The sequence below is a fragment of the Salvelinus fontinalis genome, chromosome 14 (assembly GCF_029448725.1).
Source record: "Salvelinus fontinalis isolate EN_2023a chromosome 14, ASM2944872v1, whole genome shotgun sequence".
Taxonomy (NCBI): Eukaryota; Metazoa; Chordata; class Actinopteri; order Salmoniformes; family Salmonidae; genus Salvelinus; species Salvelinus fontinalis.
In genome coordinates this window covers 10,397,717-10,418,329 of record NC_074678.1, presented here as the reverse complement: position 1 = coordinate 10,418,329, position 20,613 = coordinate 10,397,717, and the positions used below count along the sequence as shown (strand labels likewise).

The 20,613-nt window shown below is 46.7% G+C and overlaps 1 protein-coding gene across 1 annotated transcript; it reads left to right on the top strand.

Annotated features, from left to right (window-relative positions):
• The first annotated feature begins 5,040 nt into the window (after positions 1 to 5,040).
• On the top strand, positions 5,041 to 20,613 carry boka (BCL2 family apoptosis regulator BOK a). Its single transcript, XM_055943932.1, has 5 exons — positions 5,041 to 6,016; positions 6,445 to 6,831; positions 10,139 to 10,267; positions 13,906 to 14,069; positions 19,114 to 20,613. The coding sequence occupies exons 2-5, from the start codon at positions 6,609 to 6,611 to the stop codon at positions 19,237 to 19,239; spliced, it is 642 nt and encodes a 213-aa protein (XP_055799907.1). The 5' UTR covers positions 5,041 to 6,016; positions 6,445 to 6,608; the 3' UTR covers positions 19,240 to 20,613.

Genomic DNA, 20,613 nt, shown 5'->3' with positions numbered 1-20,613 from the left:
AGGTTAGGTTTAAAAAAAAATCTATTTTAACATGAGAAATTGTTAGAAGGCTTGTTCAGATAGTGACGGCCGTGGTGTTCCCATTGAGTGAAAACCTGGAAGAACTGGAGGAGCAGAGAGCGAATGGAGAACTCTGACACCCATAGCGACTTACCCTGGGAAATGACTCAAAACAGGTGGGGGAGTCCTATGAGAAGGTCTGGGCATGCCTAAACAAAGCTCCTTGTTCCACAGTAATAGCTGTATGTGAGGGTGTGGTGAAAAACCAAACGTGTACAATGTCTTGTTGAAGTACGGGTGGTAACAAACAACATCAGCTCCATGTGGAGACAGACTGCGTTTTCAACAATACATTCTTTAGAACCAAGTGTTCTCAGAATGTGACATGGGTTGGAACCTCCGGTTTGCCGTAGCAGGGAAGGACCATTTTATAAGTAGGTTATAATATTTCTCTTATTTTTTTTTTAAACCTTTATTTAACTAGGCAAGTCAGTTTAAGAACAAATTCTTATTTACAATGATGGCCTAGGAACATTGGGTTAACTGCCTTGTTCAGGGGCAAAATGACAGATTATTACCTTGTCAGCTCGGGATTCGATCTTGCAACCTTCCAGTTACCAGTCCAACGCTCTATCCACTAGGCTACCTGCCTCTATCCACTAGGCTACCTGCCTCTAACCACTAGGCTACCTGCCTCTAACCACTAGGCTACCTGCCTCTAACCACTAGGCTACCTCCCTCCTCTAACCACTAGGCTACCTCCCTCCTCTAACCACTAGGCTACCTCCCTCCTCTAACCACTAGGCTACCTCCCTCCTCTAACCACTAGGCTACCTCCCTCCTCTAACCACTAGGCTACCTCCCTCCTCTAACCACTAGGCTACCTCCCTCCTCTAACCACTAGGCTACCTCCCTCCTCTAACCACTAGGCTACCTCCCTCCTCTAACCACTAGGCTACCTCCCTCCTCTAACCACTAGGCTACCTCCCTCCTCTAACCACTAGGCTACCTCCCTCCTCTAACCACTAGGCTACCTCCCTCCTCTAACCACTAGGCTACCTCCCTCCTCTAACCACTAGGCTACCTCCCTCCTCTAACCACTAGGCTACCTCCCTCCTCTAACCACTAGGCTACCTCCCTCCTCTAACCACTAGGCTACCTCCCTCCTCTAACCACTAGGCTACCTCCCTCCTCTAACCACTAGGCTACCTCCCTCCTCTAACCACTAGGCTACCTCCCTCCTCTAACCACTAGGCTACCTCCCTCCTCTAACCACTAGGCTACCTCCCTCCTCTAACCACTAGGCTACCTCCCTCCTCTAACCACTAGGCTACCTCCCTCCTCTAACCACTAGGCTACCTCCCTCCTCTAACCACTAGGCTACCTCCCTCCTCTAACCACTAGGCTACCTCCCTCCTCTAACCACTAGGCTACCTCCCTCCTCTAACCACTAGGCTACCTCCCTCCTCTAACCACTAGGCTACCTCCCTCCTCTAACCACTAGGCTACCTCCCTCCTCTAACCACTAGGCTACCTCCCTCCTCTAACCGCTAGGCTACCTCCCTCCTCTAACCGCTAGGCTACCTCCCTCCTCTAACCGCTAGGCTACCTCCCTCCTCTAACCGCTAGGCTACCTCCCTCCTCTAACCGCTAGGCTACCTCCCTCCTCTAACCGCTAGGCTACCTCCCTCCTCTAACCGCTAGGCTACCTCCCTCCTCTAACCGCTAGGCTACCTCCCTCCTCTAACCGCTAGGCTACCTCCCTCCTCTAACCGCTAGGCTACCTCCCTCCTCTAACCGCTAGGCTACCTCCCTCCTCTAACCGCTAGGCTACCTCCCTCCTCTAACCGCTAGGCTACCTCCCTCCTCTAACCGCTAGGCTACCTCCCTCCTCTAACCGCTAGGCTACCTCCCTCCTCTAACCGCTAGGCTACCTCCCTCCTCTAACCGCTAGGCTACCTCCCTCCTCTAACCGCTAGGCTACCTCCCTCCTCTAACCGCTAGGCTACCTCCCTCCTCTAACCGCTAGGCTACCTCCCTCCTCTAACCGCTAGGCTACCTCCCTCCTCTAACCGCTAGGCTACCTCCCTCCTCTAACCGCTAGGCTACCTCCCTCCTCTAACCGCTAGGCTACCTCCCTCCTCTAACCGCTAGGCTACCTCCCTCCTCTAACCGCTAGGCTACCTCCCTCCTCTAACCGCTAGGCTACCTCCCTCCTCTAACCGCTAGGCTACCTCCCTCCTCTAACCGCTAGGCTACCTCCCTCCTCTAACCGCTAGGCTACCTCCCTCCTCTAACCGCTAGGCTACCTCCCTCCTCTAACCGCTAGGCTACCTCCCTCCTCTAACCGCTAGGCTACCTCCCTCCTCTAACCGCTAGGCTACCTCCCTCCTCTAACCGCTAGGCTACCTCCCTCCTCTAACCGCTAGGCTACCTGCCTCCTCTAACCGCTAGGCTACCTGCCTCCTCTAACCGCTAGGCTACCTGCCTCCTCTAACCGCTAGGCTACCTCCCTCCTCTAACCGCTAGGCTACCTCCCTCCTCTAACCGCTAGGCTACCTCCCTCCTCTAACCGCTAGGCTACCTCCCTCCTCTAACCGCTAGGCTACCTCCCTCCTCTAACCGCTAGGCTACCTCCCTCCTCTAACCGCTAGGCTACCTGCCGCCTCTAACCGCTAGGCTACCTGCCTCCTCTAACCGCTAGGCTACCTGCCTCTAACCGCTAGGCTACCTGCCTCTAACCGCTAGGCTACCTGCCTCTAACCGCTGGGCTACCTGCCTCTAACCGCTGGGCTACCTCCCTCCTCTAACCGCTGGGCTACCTGCCTCTAACCGCTGGGCTACCTCCCTCCTCTAACCGCTGGGCTACCTCCCTCCTCTAACCGCTGGGCTACCTCCCTCCTCTAACCGCTGGGCTACCTCCCTCCTCTAACCGCTGGGCTACCTCCCTCCTCTAACCGCTGGGCTACCTCCCTCCTCTAACCGCTGGGCTACCTCCCTCCTCTAACCGCTGGGCTACCTCCCTCCTCTAACCGCTGGGCTACCTCCCTCCTCTAACCGCTGGGCTACCTCCCTCCTCTAACCGCTGGGCTACCTCCCTCCTCTAACCGCTAGGCTACCTCCCTCCTCTAACCGCTAGGCTACCTCCCTCCTCTAACCGCTAGGCTACCTCCCTCCTCTAACCGCTAGGCTACCTCCCTCCTCTAACCGCTAGGCTACCTCCCTCCTCTAACCGCTAGGCTACCTCCCTCCTCTAACCGCTAGGCTACCTCCCTCCTCTAACCGCTAGGCTACCTCCCTCCTCTAACCGCTAGGCTACCTCCCTCCTCTAACCGCTAGGCTACCTCCCTCCTCTAACCGCTAGGCTACCTCCCTCCTCTAACCGCTAGGCTACCTCCCTCCTCTAACCGCTAGGCTACCTCCCTCCTCTAACCGCTAGGCTACCTCCCTCCTCTAACCGCTAGGCTACCTCCCTCCTCTAACCGCTAGGCTACCTCCCTCCTCTAACCGCTGGGCTACCTGCCTCCTCTAACCGCTGGGCTACCTGCCTCTAACCGCTGGGCTACCTGCCTCTAACCGCTGGGCTACCTGCCTCTAACCGCTGGGCTACCTGCCTCTAACCGCTGGGCTACCTGCCTCTAACCGCTAGGCTCCCTGCCTCTAACCGCTAGGCTACCTGCCGCCCCTACATGATGCATGGTCTTGATAACCTGGTTCAAAAAATAGAATGAGGTTTTTATTGAGTGAACCAAACTCATGAACTGATAACAGAAAGAGAATACAGCATTTTTAAATCCTGTTTGGACCATCGTGTGTGTGTGTGTGTGTGTGTGTGTGTGTGTGTGTGTGTGTGTTTTGATCAATTCCAGGGCCATCTGTAATCTTCATATGGAAGCTCCAGAGAGCTACTTTTTTACTTTCCTAAGATAACATTCAGTTTTAGCCGGGAAGGAGAAGGGAGCGACTAAAGTGGCATTTGTGGTTTGAGCCAGGGGAAAACAGTGCCCAAACTCTCTGCCTGTTAACATTCTGTTATACTGTAGATAACACATGTTATTAAGGGTCCAGCAGCTGGTCAAACCCCTGTTGTATTTGTTGGCGTCCATTACTGCTACTGTTATTTTTCCCTTATTTTTTTACTGTTTTTATTTCTTTAGTTCACCTAATACTTTTTTTTTTGTTTACTTAATTGCACTGTTGATTAGAGCCTGTAAGTAACCATTTCACTGAATTGTATTCGGCGCAGGTGACAAATAAACTTTGATTTATTATTATTCTGTAAGGTAATATTAAAATGTAAATTCCAGAGAGAAGGTAATGCCTAAGGTGCAACTTGTCATGATGGTAAAAGAAAAAGAGGGTCAACACCCTCTTATGGTGGTGCTGTAACAAGCAATTGAAAATGCAATCTTTGAAAGATCACACCCCTCACCTAGTTTGATCTAGAGTCATGAAATTCAGTATGTAGGTCACTTCTCCTCATAAGGAACACATTTACCTCAAGGACCCATAAGATCTGCCATGATGGATCTTTCACCATTTTTTGAGTTTTGGGGAAAAACACTTCAAACGCTACTCCTCTGGCGCTGAATGACCGATCTGCACCAAACTTGATATGTGGCATCTATGGACAAAATTCTCCCAACGCAACATTTTCCAGACTAGTATCTAAAACAACATGGACGCTATTGGCCAATAAGCATTCTCGTGGGCGTGGTCTGGCACATAAATGCATATAAATCAGTCACGGATATTCTAATTGTTACAAAACTTGGTACACATGTTCCAACCACTGAAGACTCAACATATGCGAGCACATTCAGATCGACCACACGGTGGCGCTATAGCGTGCACATGTTTACATCTCTTGATCTGTTTGACTCTGTGCGATGAAATTTGGCACACATGCTCAGGGATATGAGTCTAGCTAACCTGTAAAATATTGTTTCCGTTTTGTCGCACGGTGATGCTGTTGATTATGAAAACCCATTCATTCAAGCTCATTGGCTCCTAGTGGCCATGTTGTTTGAGCTAGAGTCCTGGCACATTTTGGAACACAAACATTGAGTAATAAGGGAACTGAAAGTGTAGGCTACAGTTCTTCCAGTGAGATTCGGATAAACTGCTGCTCTACAATAAATACAGGGCATGGCATGGTGAGCTAAGGCACGGTAATGACTTTTCGGAAGGATATCATTTGACGAACCAGGGTTGGAGTTTGTATGTGTGAGTGTTTTATAAAGATCTAATATGTTATATTTGTATATTGGGAAAAGACAATACTTCCCAGTTGTGTTTAGTATTTACAAAAGTATGTTCACGTAAATCGAGAAAGATTCTAGCAACACTTGCTGTTCACTTTTGGAGGGAGATTTTTTTTTATATAGAAGTAGATAGGCTAGAGTTATCGGGGCATCATCCTAGAGAAGATGTTGGATAATGATGATTATCATGATTATGTATTAATACAATAGGCTTGATTATCATAATTATGTATTAATACAATAGCCTTGTGGAGTTTTGGACAACACAATATTGCAATATCTTGTTTGTTACAAGATAGAAAACACATTCCTTTGTCTGCTACACCCCTACCCGACTTGCCTAGTTAAATAAAGGTTAAACTAAATAAAAAAATAAAAAAACCCATCAAAGAGATTTCCTTAGAAATCTGCTACTATGGGATGGGCGGGGCATATGTAGATAATGTATCCTTATCCCTGCCTTTTATATCCAAACGGGTCCATAGAAGGAAACTTTGCTCGAGTGTGGGGGCGCGCTTCTCAGCTACCAACCCTGGCTGTGCCAAACAGTATAAATCAATGGTCAAGAAAGCGTTCGGAGTATCGATAAGGAACTGACGCCATGAAGACTTCACAGCAGTTTTTATTTTGAACAGAGAATTAACTGTTTTAATATATGCGTAATGACCAAGTGGTAGATGTGGATATCCTGTAGCCTATAATCCCGACGGCGAAGACCGTGCGCCTGTAGACTACACGACTGGAATCGAAAGGTATTTGGACATTTGCTTCTCTGTGTACAGTAGCATATTATATTTACGTTATATTTTAATGGATATTGTAACGAAAGACATTTTAATTGGCAGACTCCTGCAATAACCTGCTCACTTTACAATGGTAAACTATCATCATAATCAAATACAGCTGACAAAATGTACAGAGATTTCTGTGTAGTTACAATGGGTAGTTCAAATCAAATGTTATTGGTCACATACACATGGTTAGCAGATGTTATTGCGACTGTAGCGAAATGCTTGTAAATCTCGCCATTAACTCAAGGAAGCTGAGTTTGTCAAACTGCGAACGGATGGCATTATGGGAGCCTATGGGCACCTATATTTTGTTTGACGGTGACCGAATAAACTAATTTAAATTCTGCGCTACTGAAAATCAATTAAATAATTCCCCTTTTCCCAAACAGGCAGATTCTCTTCGAAACGCCCTCAGTCTGAGGGAGGGGAGTAAGAGGTAGCATTCTGGTGACAAAGAGGACCATACAACGGCGACCTCGGTTGAAGATTGCGGTGGATCAGGGCCAGCGCCAGGCGGGTTGTTTGTGATTAACTGCTGCTGTGGAACTGGGGTATGGAGATGTTGCGTCGCTCCTCAGTATTCGCGGCTGAAGTGATGGAAGTATTTGACCGCTCCCCCACAGACAAGGAGCTGGTGTCACAGGCCAAGGCTCTATGTAGGGACTACATCCATTCCAGGCTGAACCGAACCGGGATAGGGTGGTCCAAACCAGAGCATCAGCTGTCAGCATCTGGTGGGATGCTTGGAGAGGTATCCTCTGTCCTCATGTGGTTAGGTAAGAGGGCATCAGTGCGCAATGTGTCTGTGTGAATGACAGGCTGTCCTCCTATTGGGGCTATATTCAGCAGCATATCCTGTAAGACCATTTTTTAGAATGCACATGGTAATCGATTGTCTACAATGTCCAAATAGTATGTTATTTCTTTATATTATATCTTCAGTTTATAGATTCAGCTAGTATCCAAGCCTACTTGGTCACATTAGCTTGATGTTGGAATTTTGCTCTCTGTTCAGACTCCTTCTCTAGACATCCAACTGATGTCATGTGTTTGTGGAGGTTACCTAGGCTACTCAGTTTTGGATTGTACAAAACCTTCCCTCTGTAGCCTATTACCCCCCTCCTCCTCCTCTGTATTATTTTGAGAAAGAGAAGAGTACGGTCTCCTGAAAGATAGAGACACTGATGAATCACTGTCTGAAGCCGGCACAGTGCATCACATGAACATCCTGTTACTTAGCAACGGAGAATACCTTTAAATAAATACATAACCAGGGACAAGATATTAGCCATGCCTGTGTACCAAATGGCACAATATTCCTTGTTTTTAGTGCACTACTTTTGACCAGAGCCCTGGTCTGTTTAGTGCACTACTTTTGATCAGAGCCCTGGTCTGTTTAGTGCACTACTTTTGACCAGAGCCATGGTCTGTTTAGTGCACTACTTTTGACCAGAGCCCTGTCTGTTTAGTAGTGCACTAAATAGGGAATAGGGTGCCTGAGGGTCAGAGGCTCCTGACATTCAGCTAATAGCAGAAATGATACCAGAGAGTAAAGGGAGGTTATTCAAAAGGGAAGTTATTCAAAGATGTGATGCCTGAGAGTACCTGCAGCACTAGTGAACAGGGAAGTCACTAGCCTGGTCTCAGATCTGTGCTGTCTTGTCCACTTTTTATATATATTTTATTTTACCTTTATTTAACCAGGTAGGCTAGTTGAGAACAAGTTCTCATTTACAACTGCGACCTGGCCAAGATAAAGCAAAGCAGTTTGACACATACAACAACACAGAGTTACACATGGAGTAAAACAAACATACAGTAGAAAAACAAGTCTATATACAATGTGAGCAAATGAGGTGAGATTAGGGAGGTGAAGGCAATAAAAAGGCCTCAGTGGCGAAGTAAATACAATATAGCAATTAAAAACACTGGAATTGTACATTTGCAGTAGGTGAATGTGCAAAGGAGAAATACTGGGGTGCAAGGGAGCAAAATAAATAAATAAATACAGTAGGGGGATGTAGTAATTGATTGGGCTATTTATAGATGGGCTATGTGCAGTGATCTGTGAGGTGCTCTGACAGCTGGTGTTTAAAGCTGGTGAGGGAGATAAGTGTTTCCAGTTTCAGAGATTTTTGCAGTTCGTTCCAGTCATTGGCAGCAGAGAACTGGAAGGAGAGGCAGCCAAAGGAGGAATTGGCCCTGGGGGTGACCAGTGAAATACACCTGCTGGAGCGCGTGCTACGGGTGGGTGCTGCAATGGTGACCAGTGAGCTGAGAGGAGGCGGGACTTTACCTAGCAGGGTCTTGTAGATGACCTGGAACCAGTTTGGCGACGAGTATGAAGCGAGAATGGTAAACAATGACTGTAGGAGTGGCCTAGACATATAGATTAAGTAAATGTCTTATTCTAATTCCTAATTCTATGGGGTTATACAGGCCAGGGCTGTGCACAGACCTTGCATAGAGCAGGTGCTCAAAATGAAAAAGGGCCGCAAATTGTAAGCTAGCTAGCGACAGTGCCTCCTAAGCACATGAATTTGTTTTACTGGTTTGTGATTTAGCCGGTTTTTTTTTGTGTGTGTATGTGTACACAGATGCTATTGCAGGTGTAGCAAAAATGCTTGTGTTCCAACAGTGCAGTAAGAACCTAGCAATACAAAACAATACACAACGTAATCCAGAAAGAAATTAAGAAATATCGTCACAAAATTCAATTAACACTACTAAACAGTAATCCAAATGCTCCTATCAAATAATAACTTCCTAATCTAACTCATGATATATGACTGGTTGACTCGTGGCTTGTGTCGATATGTTAGTGTAGGTGGTTAGCTTGAATGTAGACTAGGCCTACCTGTGTTGTTGCTGCTAGCCCTGAAACACTGAAAACAACCGACCTGAAAAAGGGATGAAGTTGGGTCGGAGAGTCATCGATGCTTCGCTCCTCTTATCTGCTGCACGTATCAATCCACCAGACCCAATATGGATGATATAGGCTTTAGCAAGTGTTAATCAAATGTTATGCTGCTGTGGCAGTGTTGATATTTTAAACCTGCAATTATGTAACTTTTTGGGCGACCTGACCTTTTTTGGGGGGCACGTAGACATTTTAGTTATAGATCTGTCGTTCTCATTGAAAGCAAGTCTAAAATGCGGTAGATTTGTTCTATGTTTCAAACAGCTGTAAAATACAATATTTTTTGGGGGGGGTTCTAAGAAATATATTTCACAGCGGTTTTAGATTCTACATTGATTCTCTTGTTTGTTTTGTCACATAAACTGAAATTAGGGGAACTATTAGAATTTTAGCAACTAGAAAATAGTGGAGCTATTTCGGTGTAGGTAGCTAGCTACACACACAAACTCGACCGGTGACCGCATCTCTCAAACTATACATGTTTGGATACCGGGTGCGCGCCATCTCTGTACATGGCAGACTGGGGAAACAGGTGCAACCGGACACACGCAACCTCTGTACAGGGCAGATCAACAGGCGCAACCAGCGGATGGGATGGGGGTGCGAATTTGACAACGACTTGCGGGCAGTGGGTTCCGAACAAAGATGACAAAAACATGTATACATAATAAATAAAACATTTTTTGGGGGGGATTATACCACCACCCAGAAGGGCACTTAGGAGACTGGAAGGGCAAAGGGGAGTGTGCTCTGCACACGTAGAACCTTATCTGTGCCTGTATACAGAACAAACATATCTCTGACCAAGCTGGGAAACCAAACCCCCTCACTGGCTCACTACCTGTTCTGTGGTTCCCTAGGTGATGAGTTGGAGTACCTGGTTGGCTCACTACCTGTTCTGTGGTTCCCTAGGTGATGAGTTGGAGTACCTGGTTGGCTCACTACCTGTTCTGCTCCCTAGGTGATGAGTTGGAGTACCTGGTTGGCTCACTACCTGTTCTGTGGTTCCCTAGGTGATGAGTTGGAGTACCTGGTTGGCTCACTACCTGTTCTGTGGTTCCCTAGGTGATGAGTTGGAGTACCTGGTTGTCTCACTACCTGTTCTGTTCCCTAGGTGATGAGTTGGAGTACCTGGTTGTCTCACTACCTGTTCTGTTCCCTAGGTGATGAGTTGGAGTACCTGCGGCCCAACATCTACCGTAACGTAGCTCGTCAGCTGAACATCACCGTTGCGTCTGAGAGCGTGGTGTCTGATGCCTTCCTGGCTGTGGCTGCGGAGATCTTCTCCACCGGTAGGTCAATAACTATTCACTACTACACCAGTGGGACAAGATCTCTCTCTCTGACAACCAGCCTGGGGCAAACAGACCCGCTACATGATCTTGCCGACCCTAACCAAACTGTGCTGACTCAGATATAGTTTCAGCAGCATGGTTCCAGCTACTATCTATGGTGGATTCAGAACCAGGCCAGCTTGGCTCGGTTCATCTTAGTAGTATGAAAATCCCTGAAATGTATGGACAGCTGGTTATAATGTGTCTGGGATGTTACATGATGCCAATGTTGGTACATAGTTATTTCTTGTATTGTGGCAAATATTATCAATAATATTCATGGGGGGGGGGGGGGGGGAAGTAATGAATCACAGAGGATGCTGGGGGAAACTATTAGCAGCGTGTTGTATAAAAGAAAAGAGGAACTAGTGGATTCATTATCAATGAAACGCAATGAAGATATGTAACGTCAGGGAGAACAAGTTCAACTGACTTTGAAGAAGAATGTCAACAGAGGTAACAGAGACCAGGGATGTGTCCAGAATGGAACCCTATTCCCTTTATAGTGCACTAGAAAGTAGTGCACTATATAGGGAATAGGGTGCCTTTTTGGGACACAGGCCAGCTCTCAGTATGGTGTGTGTTACCGCTCTTTACGGGTCTCTTTTTAGAGTGATTTACTGGCAGGGGCCAAGCATAGTTCTGTGGGAAAGGTAAAAATAGACATTTTCTGACATTTTTGTACACATTCAGGTCTTGGCTGTCTCTTAGTGCTTCAGGGGACTGTACAGTATAGCACTCTGGGCACCGTCAACCTGTAGAGACTACGACTCTGCCATGGAGCCTGTAGAGACTACGACTCTGCCACGGATCCTGTAGAGAAGAGACTACGACTGCCATGGCGCCTGTAGAGACTACGACTCTGCCACGGATCCTGTAGAGAAGAGACTACGACTCTGCCACGGAGCCTGTAGAGACTACGACTCTGCCACGGAGCCTGTAGAGACTACGACTCTGCCACGGAGCCTGTAGAGACTACGACTCTGCCACGGAGCCTGTAGAGACTACGACTCTGCCACGGAGCCTGTAGAGACTACGACTCTGCCACGGAGCCTGTAGAGACTACGACTCTGCCACGGAGCCTGTAGAGACTACGACTCTGCCACGGAGCCTGTAGAGACTACGACTCTGCCACGGAGCCTGTAGAGTAGAGACTACGACTCTGCCACGGAGCCTGTAGAGTAGAGACTACGACTCTGCCACGGAGCCTGTAGAGTAGAGACTACGACTCTGCCACGGAGCCTGTAGAGTAGAGACTACGACTCTGCCACGGAGCCTGTAGAGTAGAGACTACGACTCTGCCACGGAGCCTGTAGAGTAGAGACTACGACTCTGCCACGGAGCCTGTAGAGTAGAGACTACGACTCTGCCACGGAGCCTGTAGGGTAGAGACTACGACTCTGCCACGGAGCCTGTAGGGTAGAGACTACGACTCTGCCACGGAGCCTGTAGGGTAGAGACTACGACTCTGCCACGGAGCCTGTAGGGTAGAGACTACGACTCTGCCACGGAGCCTGTAGAGTAGAGACTACGACTCTGCCACGGAGCCTGTAGAGTAGAGACTACGACTCTGCCACGGAGCCTGTAGAGTAGAGACTACGACTCTGCCACGGAGCCTGTAGAGTAGAGACTACGACTCTGCCACGGAGCCTGTAGAGTAGAGACTACGACTCTGCCACGGAGCCTGTAGAGTAGAGACTACGACTCTGCCACGGAGCCTGTAGAGTAGAGACTACGACTCTGCCACGGAGCCTGTAGAGTAGAGACTACGACTCTGCCACGGAGCCTGTAGAGTAGAGACTACGACTCTGCCACGGAGCCTGTAGAGTAGAGACTACGACTCTGCCACGGAGCCTGTAGAGTAGAGACTACGACTCTGCCACGGCGCCTGTAGAGTAGAGACTACGACTCTGCCACGGAGCCTGTAGAGTAGAGACTACGACTCTGCCACGGAGCCTGTAGAGTAGAGACTACGACTCTACCATGTCGCCTGTAGAGTAGAGACTGTGACTCTGGGGTTGGCAGATGCCAGGAGAACGCTACCATAGTGTCAACTGTAAAGTTTGGTGGAAGAGGAATAATGGTCTGGGCCTGTTTTTCATGGTTCGGGCTCCTTAGTTCCAGTGAAGGGAAATCTTAACGCTACAGCATACAATGACATTCTAGACAATTCTGTGCTTCCAACTTTCACAAAGCAAGGTCCATACAGAAATGGTTTGTCGAGATCGGTGTGGACAAACTTGACTGGTCTGCACAGAGTCCTGACCTCAACCCCACCAAACACCTTTGGGATGAATTGGAATGCCGACTGCGAGCCAGGCCTAAACTCCCAACATCAGTGCCCGACCTCACTAATGCGCTTGTGGCTGAATGGAAGCAAGTCCCCGCATCAATGTTCCAACATCTAGTGGAAAGTCTTCCCAGAAGAGTGGAGGCTGTTATAGCAACAAAAGGGAGGACCAACTCCATATTAATGCTCATTATTTGGAATGAGATGTTCGACGAGCAGTTGTCCATATACTTTTGTAGTATGTAGTAGTGTATCTTATATTAAATCTGACTTTTGTTGAAGTGTACACCGGCTACAGTGTCTCAAAATGGACAAACAGTACTACTTTTCTCGTTTTTCAAGTAAAGGTCTTTTTAAAGGAGTATGCGAGCACACACGTGTTTTGATCTCTTCTTCAGCCAAACTGAAGTTTGAATAAAAGCATTTGTTTAAATGGCTTTTTAAAATGTATTTTTGAGTTGTTTGGTCCATAGTTAGTCTGTCACAAGAGACTAACCAATGTCTAGTTGTGTTAATTAACATGATCCCATTCTGTCAGGGAACGACCGTTGTATCCATGACCTTGGATTTAAAACCTTACATTACACACACAGTCCATTATGTTGTCAGTTGATTATTTTACATATTCAATCCCTAGAAATATCTGTCTGGATTCCAAAGTGGTGGTAAATCCCTCCTATGATACTTAGAAGTGAAAGGAGATGATTTCTACAAAGGAATGAGTCTGTGCAACAATTTCAATATAGGGCTATTCATTGTCCTCCATAGTCTGAACGCATTACCATAAATGGTAGCGTACTAGTTACAATCCTGACTGAAAAACAAGCGCTTCAAAGTTTGCTGAACGTCTGCTGTCTGAGCTAATAAAGAATAATATCCCAGTTTCAGACGGCCTTTATGATGTATTGTTGTTTGGCGGATGGGCATGTCGACTGAATGGCTGGAGGCTACGTCTAGTTATGGCTTTCTCTGTCTCCCTGCACTAAAAGGAGTTCCTGGCAGAGATGCAGTCAGCTCCGCAAACGCACTTGGCTCCCACAGTCAGTCAGTCAGCCTCCCTCCCTCCCTTCAGGCAGCACGATCATGTAAAACCCAAACGATGATCTCATGTATTTGCTATCCAGTCAGAAGTAACGATTTTTTACATGATCTTTTTTTTTTTGTAATAAGCTGAAATGGGTAAATAAATAAATGTACATTGGACACCGCTAAGATTATTGGAATGTGTGTGTGTGAAAGGGGGTATCCCGGGGTGTTTGATTCTGGTGGTTCTAGTGTCTGATTCTCTGTCTGCATCTCTCCTCAGGTATAACATGGGGGAAGGTGGTATCCCTGTATGCGGTAGCCGGTGCCCTGGCGGTGGACTGCGTGAGGCACGGTCACCCAGCCATGGTCCACACCATCGTAGACTGCATGGGGGAGTTTGTCCGCAAGAGCCTGGTCTCCTGGTTGAAGAGGAGAGGAGGATGGGTAAGAGGAACACTAGTATAGAAAACAGAAAGAATACAGTAGAATCTATAGAACGTTAGAGGTTCCATGCCCTTTTTATAGACTATTTCTATGCTCACCGCGCCATAGATTTACCGATAGACATACAATTACTAGAATGGGAGAAAACACTTCAGACAACTGCAATTTGACAGTACATATATGGGTAGACTCAGCAGTTTTATGACTTCGGGGTCGAAGATGTTCAGGCCTTTTGGTCCCAGACTTGGCGCTCTGGTACCACTTGCCCTGTGGTAGCAGAGAGAACAGTCTATGGTGGCTGGAGTCTTTTGACAATGTTTAGGGCCTTCCTCTGATACCACCTGGTATAGAGGTCCTGGATGGCAGGGAGTTCCCCAGTGATGTACTGGGCTGTACGCGCTACCCTCTGTAGCGCCTTGTGGTCCGATGCCTAGCAGTTGCCATACCAATCGATGATGTAGCCAGTCAAGATGCTCTCAATGGTGTAGCTGTAGAACTTTTTGAGGATCTGAGGGCCCATGCCAAATCTTTTCAGCCTCCTGAGGGAGAAGAGGCGTCGTAAGTGAAGACACTTGCCAGAATGGTCAGCACGTGCTTTGAGTACATGTCACATCAGCTATGAAGAGCGTGATCACACAGTCGTCCGGAACAGCTGGTGCTCTCACACATGGTTCAGTGTTGCTTGCCTTGAAATGAGCATAGAAAGCATTTAGCTCATCTGATAGACTTGCGTCATTGGGCAGCTCGCGGCTGGGTTTCCCTTTTTGTATTCCGTAATAGTTTTCAAGCCCTGCTACATCCGACGAGCGTCAGAGCCGGTGTAGTTAGGAGTCAATCTTAGTCCTGAATTGACGCTTCGCCTGTTTCCCAGTGGACCCTAATAGCGTTTGAATTGATGCATAGATGTTACATTTAGAAAGCCTGTTCTAAAATATTTATCTGATTGAGAGAACATGCATTGCACAAACAACATGCTGATATACACCAGCTAACATTTGCTTTGCCCTAGCTAGTGATTAGCATTTATCTAGCTAGCAATTAGCATTAGTGATTAGCTTTAGGCACATGCCAGCTTCCTTAGACTAACTAACTCTCATTTTGCAAAAAGCAAGATCCGCAAACAAATATTATAAAAGAGAAAACATGTGGATTCATACTTGGAAGCAACTTGGAAAGCAGCATTGTTTAGAAGAATCTGTTGAGTGCAAGCTGAGAGAAACGGGTACAGCGTATTGGAACTGTGCTGCCTGCCCGTTGAGTGATTTGAGCAGTGTAGAAAAAGGTGTTGGCATGAAATGTTGTTATGCATTGAATTTTTTGATTTGAATAATTTGTTGTTGTTGCTGCACGGTGCTCCCAGAATAATACACCAAAATAATTGGTTCTACTTTAGAGCCCCGCCTGCGGTTCAAGTGATTGACTGAGTCTGTGCACCGACAAGGTTTATTTAGGAAAGGCTGTGTGTTGATCACGGACGTAGGCTATTTAATCACAGAAGTGTGCATACAGTAAGCCCGTGTCTCAGATAACCCAGAACTAACATCTTGTGTAATTTAGTCAGATGATCGATTGAGCATCTTTTGGTACCATTTTCTGTTGACGTTAGTCTGTCCACGTGAGATTAGTGCAGACTCCCATATCGCACGACTGTGATGCCTGTATGCCTTTCCCTACGCTGTACATATTTGAATTCAGACTGCCTGCAGGTCATAGGTCATGGTCTTCCATACCCACCTATCGGGTGTGTCCTGAACATGTCTCTCAAGGTGTCTACTGAGAGACTAGCTCAATAAAACTGAGGTAAACAAGAGCCTGAACACAATACAATCATGACTGCGAAACACAACTCCCTGTTCTGTACATGGTACAAGGGCGTCTTGAATAACTCAAGGCTTTGTCCTCAAAAGCATGAGGTGTCTGTAACGGCTATTTCTAAAAGCCAACGTCTCGATATTGAGTTGAATTCAGCCACTACTTTAAGAAACTCCCCCAAAATGTCTCATATATATATATATATATATATAGATTTAGATTTAGATAGATAGTCTTGCTCTAGAGATCAACTGATGAAAATCCTTCGAGAGCAAAGCGTGGTACTCAACTGGTACTCAAAGCAGAGAGGAGGCCTGGCAAAGAGACTCGGCCTAAATCTGTGAATTCTGCTCTTTTGGCAAAGCTTAAAAGTCAACCAAGAATCCCTCTAAAGCAGGCCTGTGTTTCCAAAGGGACTCCGATTCCCCCTATATAGTGCACTACTTTTGACCCATGACCCCATAGGGTGCCATTTGGGACTCAGCCTTGGAATGGCCCATTTGGGAGTTGACCTTGGAATGGCCCATTTGGAACTCGACCTTGGAATGGCCCATTTGGAACTCAGCCTTTGAATGGCCCATTTCGAACTCAGCCTTGGAATGGCCCATTTCGAACTCAGCCTTGGAATGGCCCATTTGGGACTCAGCCTTGGAATGGCCCATTTGGGACTCAGCCTTGGAATGGCCCATTTGGGACTCAGCCTTGGAATTGCCCATTTGGGACTCAGCCTTGGAATGGCCCATTTGGGACTCAGCCTTGGAATGGCCCATTTGGGACTCAGCCTTGGAATGGCCCATTTGGGACTCAGCCTTGGAATGGCCCATTTGGGACTCAGCCTTGGAATGGCCCATTTGGGACTCAGCCTTGGAATGGCCCATTTGGGACTCAGCCTTGGAATGGCCCATTTGGGACTCAGCCTTGGAATGGCCCATTTGGGACTCAGCCTTGGAATGGCCCATTTGGGACTCAGCCTTGGAATGGCCCATTTGGGACTCAGCCTTGGAATGGCCCATTTGGGACTCAGCCTTGGAATGGCCCATTTGGGACTCAGCCTTGGAATGGCCCATTTGGGACTCCGCCTTGGAATGGCCCATTTGGGACTCCGCCTTGGAATGGCCCATTTGGGACTCCGCCTTGGAATGGCCCATTTGGGACTCCGCCTTGGAATGGCCCATTTGGGACTCAGCCTTGGAATGGCCCATTTGGGACTCAGCCTTGGAATGGCCCATTTGGGACTCAGCCTTGGAATGGCCCATTTGGAAGTTGACCACGCCAGATGATAATGAAAGATCATAAAATGTTGAAGTGGCCTGGAGTTTGATGCTGATATAAACCATACCAAAAAACATTGAGAAGGAAATGGCTGGACTATTAGCTAGTAGACCTGTGTGGATGTAGTCTCCCAGGGGCCACCGACATCCTTTTAACGTCTAGTTTTGATTTACATTTGGTTGAGATTTAATCTAACGTGAAATCAACAAAACATTTCACCATTGCCATTGGATTTAGGTAAAAAGTTAGATGGTGGGGGGGAATGAAATTACCTTACGTTGATGACTTGTTGCAAATCCAATCAGTTGTCCACATGGATTCAACGTCATCAGATCCATTTTTTTTGTTGATGAAATAACTTGGAAACAACAGGGGTGCAACCTGTTCTTGATGACTCAGATTCTTTTCTCCTTATTGTGCTGTTTTACTGCCATTCAAAACCTTTGACCAATTTGTTTCAAGCGGTATGTTGAAATATGTGTCGTTAAGATTACAGTTTTGGGTTTGGCTGAGACGTTGTTAACTCGCTGCATTTCCTCATTTTTTAAAAATGTGATCGTGTTTACGTTTCTTTTTTTTCTTTTTTCTGAACATTTTAACCTGACCTCTGGATAATACCTAATTTAGAGAGACCAACATCTCTCAAACACATTTTGTAATGTAATCTAGTCCTGTTAACGCATGTTATTTATCAGACATTCATTGGTTACTGACTAACTGTTAAAGGGTCCCACCCTGTTTTAAAGGAAATCGACTGGTGTGTGTGTGTGTGTGTGTGTGTGTGTGTGTGTGTGTGTGTGTGTGTGTGTGTGTGTGTGTATATAGGGAATCCCTCACTGTCTTTTGAAACTTTGACTTGTGACATCATCAGTGCCCAGCCTCTGCTCAAAGGTCTGTGTCCTAATGTTCCACTCTTCTCCCACACTAGTCCTCTTCATGGATTGAACAGTATTGATTGCTGTAATCAGTGGCTGTAGGAGTGCCAACCATTGTTAAATCCATGATGGAACGTGTGGGGAACGTATACAATAGTTGAGACTTAGCCCTTGTACACTATACTAAATTACACTATATATAGAGCAGTGTGTGGACACTCCTTCAAATTAGTGGATTCGGCTATTTCAGCCACACCCGTTGCTGATAGGTGTATAAAATCGAGCACACAGCCACGCAGTCTCCATATCATTGGCAGTAGAGTGGCCTTACTGAAGAGCTCAGTGACTTTTCAACGTGGTATCGTCATAGGATGCCACCTTTCCAACAAGTCAGTCTGTCGCATTTCTGCCCTGCTAGAGCTTCCCCGGTAAACTGTAAGTGCTGTTATTGTGAAGTGGAAAAGTCTAGGAGCAACACCGGCTCGTAACTGGTAGGCCACTCAAGCGTGGTAGGCCCCATAGTTCCAGTGACGGGAAATCTTGAACGCTACAGTGTACAATGACATTCTAGACAATTCTGTGCTTCCAACTTTGTGGAAACAGTTTGGGGAAAGCCCTTTCCTGTTTCAGCATGACAAATCCCCCGTGCACAAAGGAAGGTCCATACAGAAATGGTTTGTCGAGATCGGTGTGGAAGAACTTGACTGGCCTGCACAGAGCCCTGACCTCAACCCCATCAAATACCTTTGGGATGAATTGGAAGGCCGACTGCAAGCCAGGCCTAATCGCCCAACATCAGTGCCCGACCTCACTAATGCTCTTGTGGCTGAATGGAAGCAAGACCCCGTAGCAATGTTCCAACATCTAGTGGAAAGCCTTCCCAGAAGAGTGGAGGCTATTATAGCAGCAAAGGGGGGACCAACTCCATATTAATGCCCCTGATTTTGGAATGAGATGTTAGATGAGCAGGTGTGCACATACTTTTGGTCATGTAGTGTATATTTCAATAATGCTGGCTAGTATCTGAGGTGCTTATTCTCTTCTCTCATAGGCTGAGTTGCTGTCATCTCTCTCTTCCCTCACAGGCTGATATCACAAAGTGCGTGGTGAACACAGACCCCAGCTTCCGCTCCCATTGGTTGATGTCTGCTGCCTGTGCCTGTGGACATTACCTGAAGGCCATGGTGTTTTACCTGCTCCGTGACAAGTGACAACGGAGGAGGAAGGTCACAGACACACGATGAGCAGTCTGCCCTATACGAAAACAGCCACCCCCATCCATCAGTGGAGTACAGGACAAGCAAGCCTGGTCCCAGATCATTTTGTGTTCTTGACAACTCCAGTGATGTCATTGTCAAGCCAAACATGTTTGTCATGACAATGAGTGACAAGGAGTTGCACAAACAGACTGGTACTCAGGGCCAGCCAGCCTCCCTCCCCTTCCTCTCTCCCTCTCCCCCTCTCTGTCTGTGCTGCAGCCATCACTGCTCTAGCGTCTAGATATGTTGTTGTTTACACCTGCAGAAGTTTGCTCCAACACAGGCGAGCACCTTGGGCCTTCACAAACGCACTGGCCTGGAGCATCAATGTGAATTAGCCTTGTCTGCTTCGAACAAACTTTAGGGTATTTATTATTTAGCTTGACAGCAATATTTTGACGTGCAGTACAGATCCTCCAGCTGGATTGTGAGGTAGTAGTCTAGTCATATAGATCTATAGAATGCCACCCATCAACCATTGACTTGAATGTGAATGTCCTTTCTACTCATTCTATTTCTGTATTTGTTTATCTTCAGTTACATCCGAGAGTCACATTCCTTGCTTTTAAAGAAAATGTATTGAACTAGGCAAGTCAGCTTAAGGACATTTTCTTATTTACAATGACGGCCTACCCCGGACAACACTGGGCCAATTGTGCGCCGCCCTATTGGACTTCCAATCACGGCCGGTTGTGATACAGCCTGGATTCGAACCAGTGTGTCTGCAGTGACACCTCTAGCACTGAGATACAGTGCTACCCAGGAGCTTGCTTTATGCTTGCATTACTCATGGGCAAATATTCCATTTATAGCAATGGAAGATTTCTATAAATTGGAGTTTCTGTTCTGTACATGTCAAGCGAAGGGGATATGGCCCAGACAGTGTGCCTGTAAATAAACCAGGATTTTCATCCAGAGGTCATACTCTCCCTGGTGGCTGAAAAAAATAAGAATGACCAGAACCCCTTTTTGGTGACGATTTGAAAAGGAAAATTGTGAAATCATTCAGAATTCCTCAGTTTGGATGTAAATAGCGTTTAGTTTCTTAGGTTTGTCTGCATGCTCCACGTAGTTGATGAGTGTGTGAATTTACACAATCTGGGTGAATAAGTGTGTGTGTGTGTGTGTATATATATGACTGTTTTTGTAAAATATTGTGCAATTATGGATCACTCTATCACCTGAAACTTGAATCCCATTCAGACATTTTGTCTGTTTTCTACAAATGATTTGTATTCTGTGAATAACTACACAGTAGCAAATACGTACACTGTATTTGGCATGCAGCACTGAGTGTCTTCAGAAATAAAATGTTTTACATTTCAA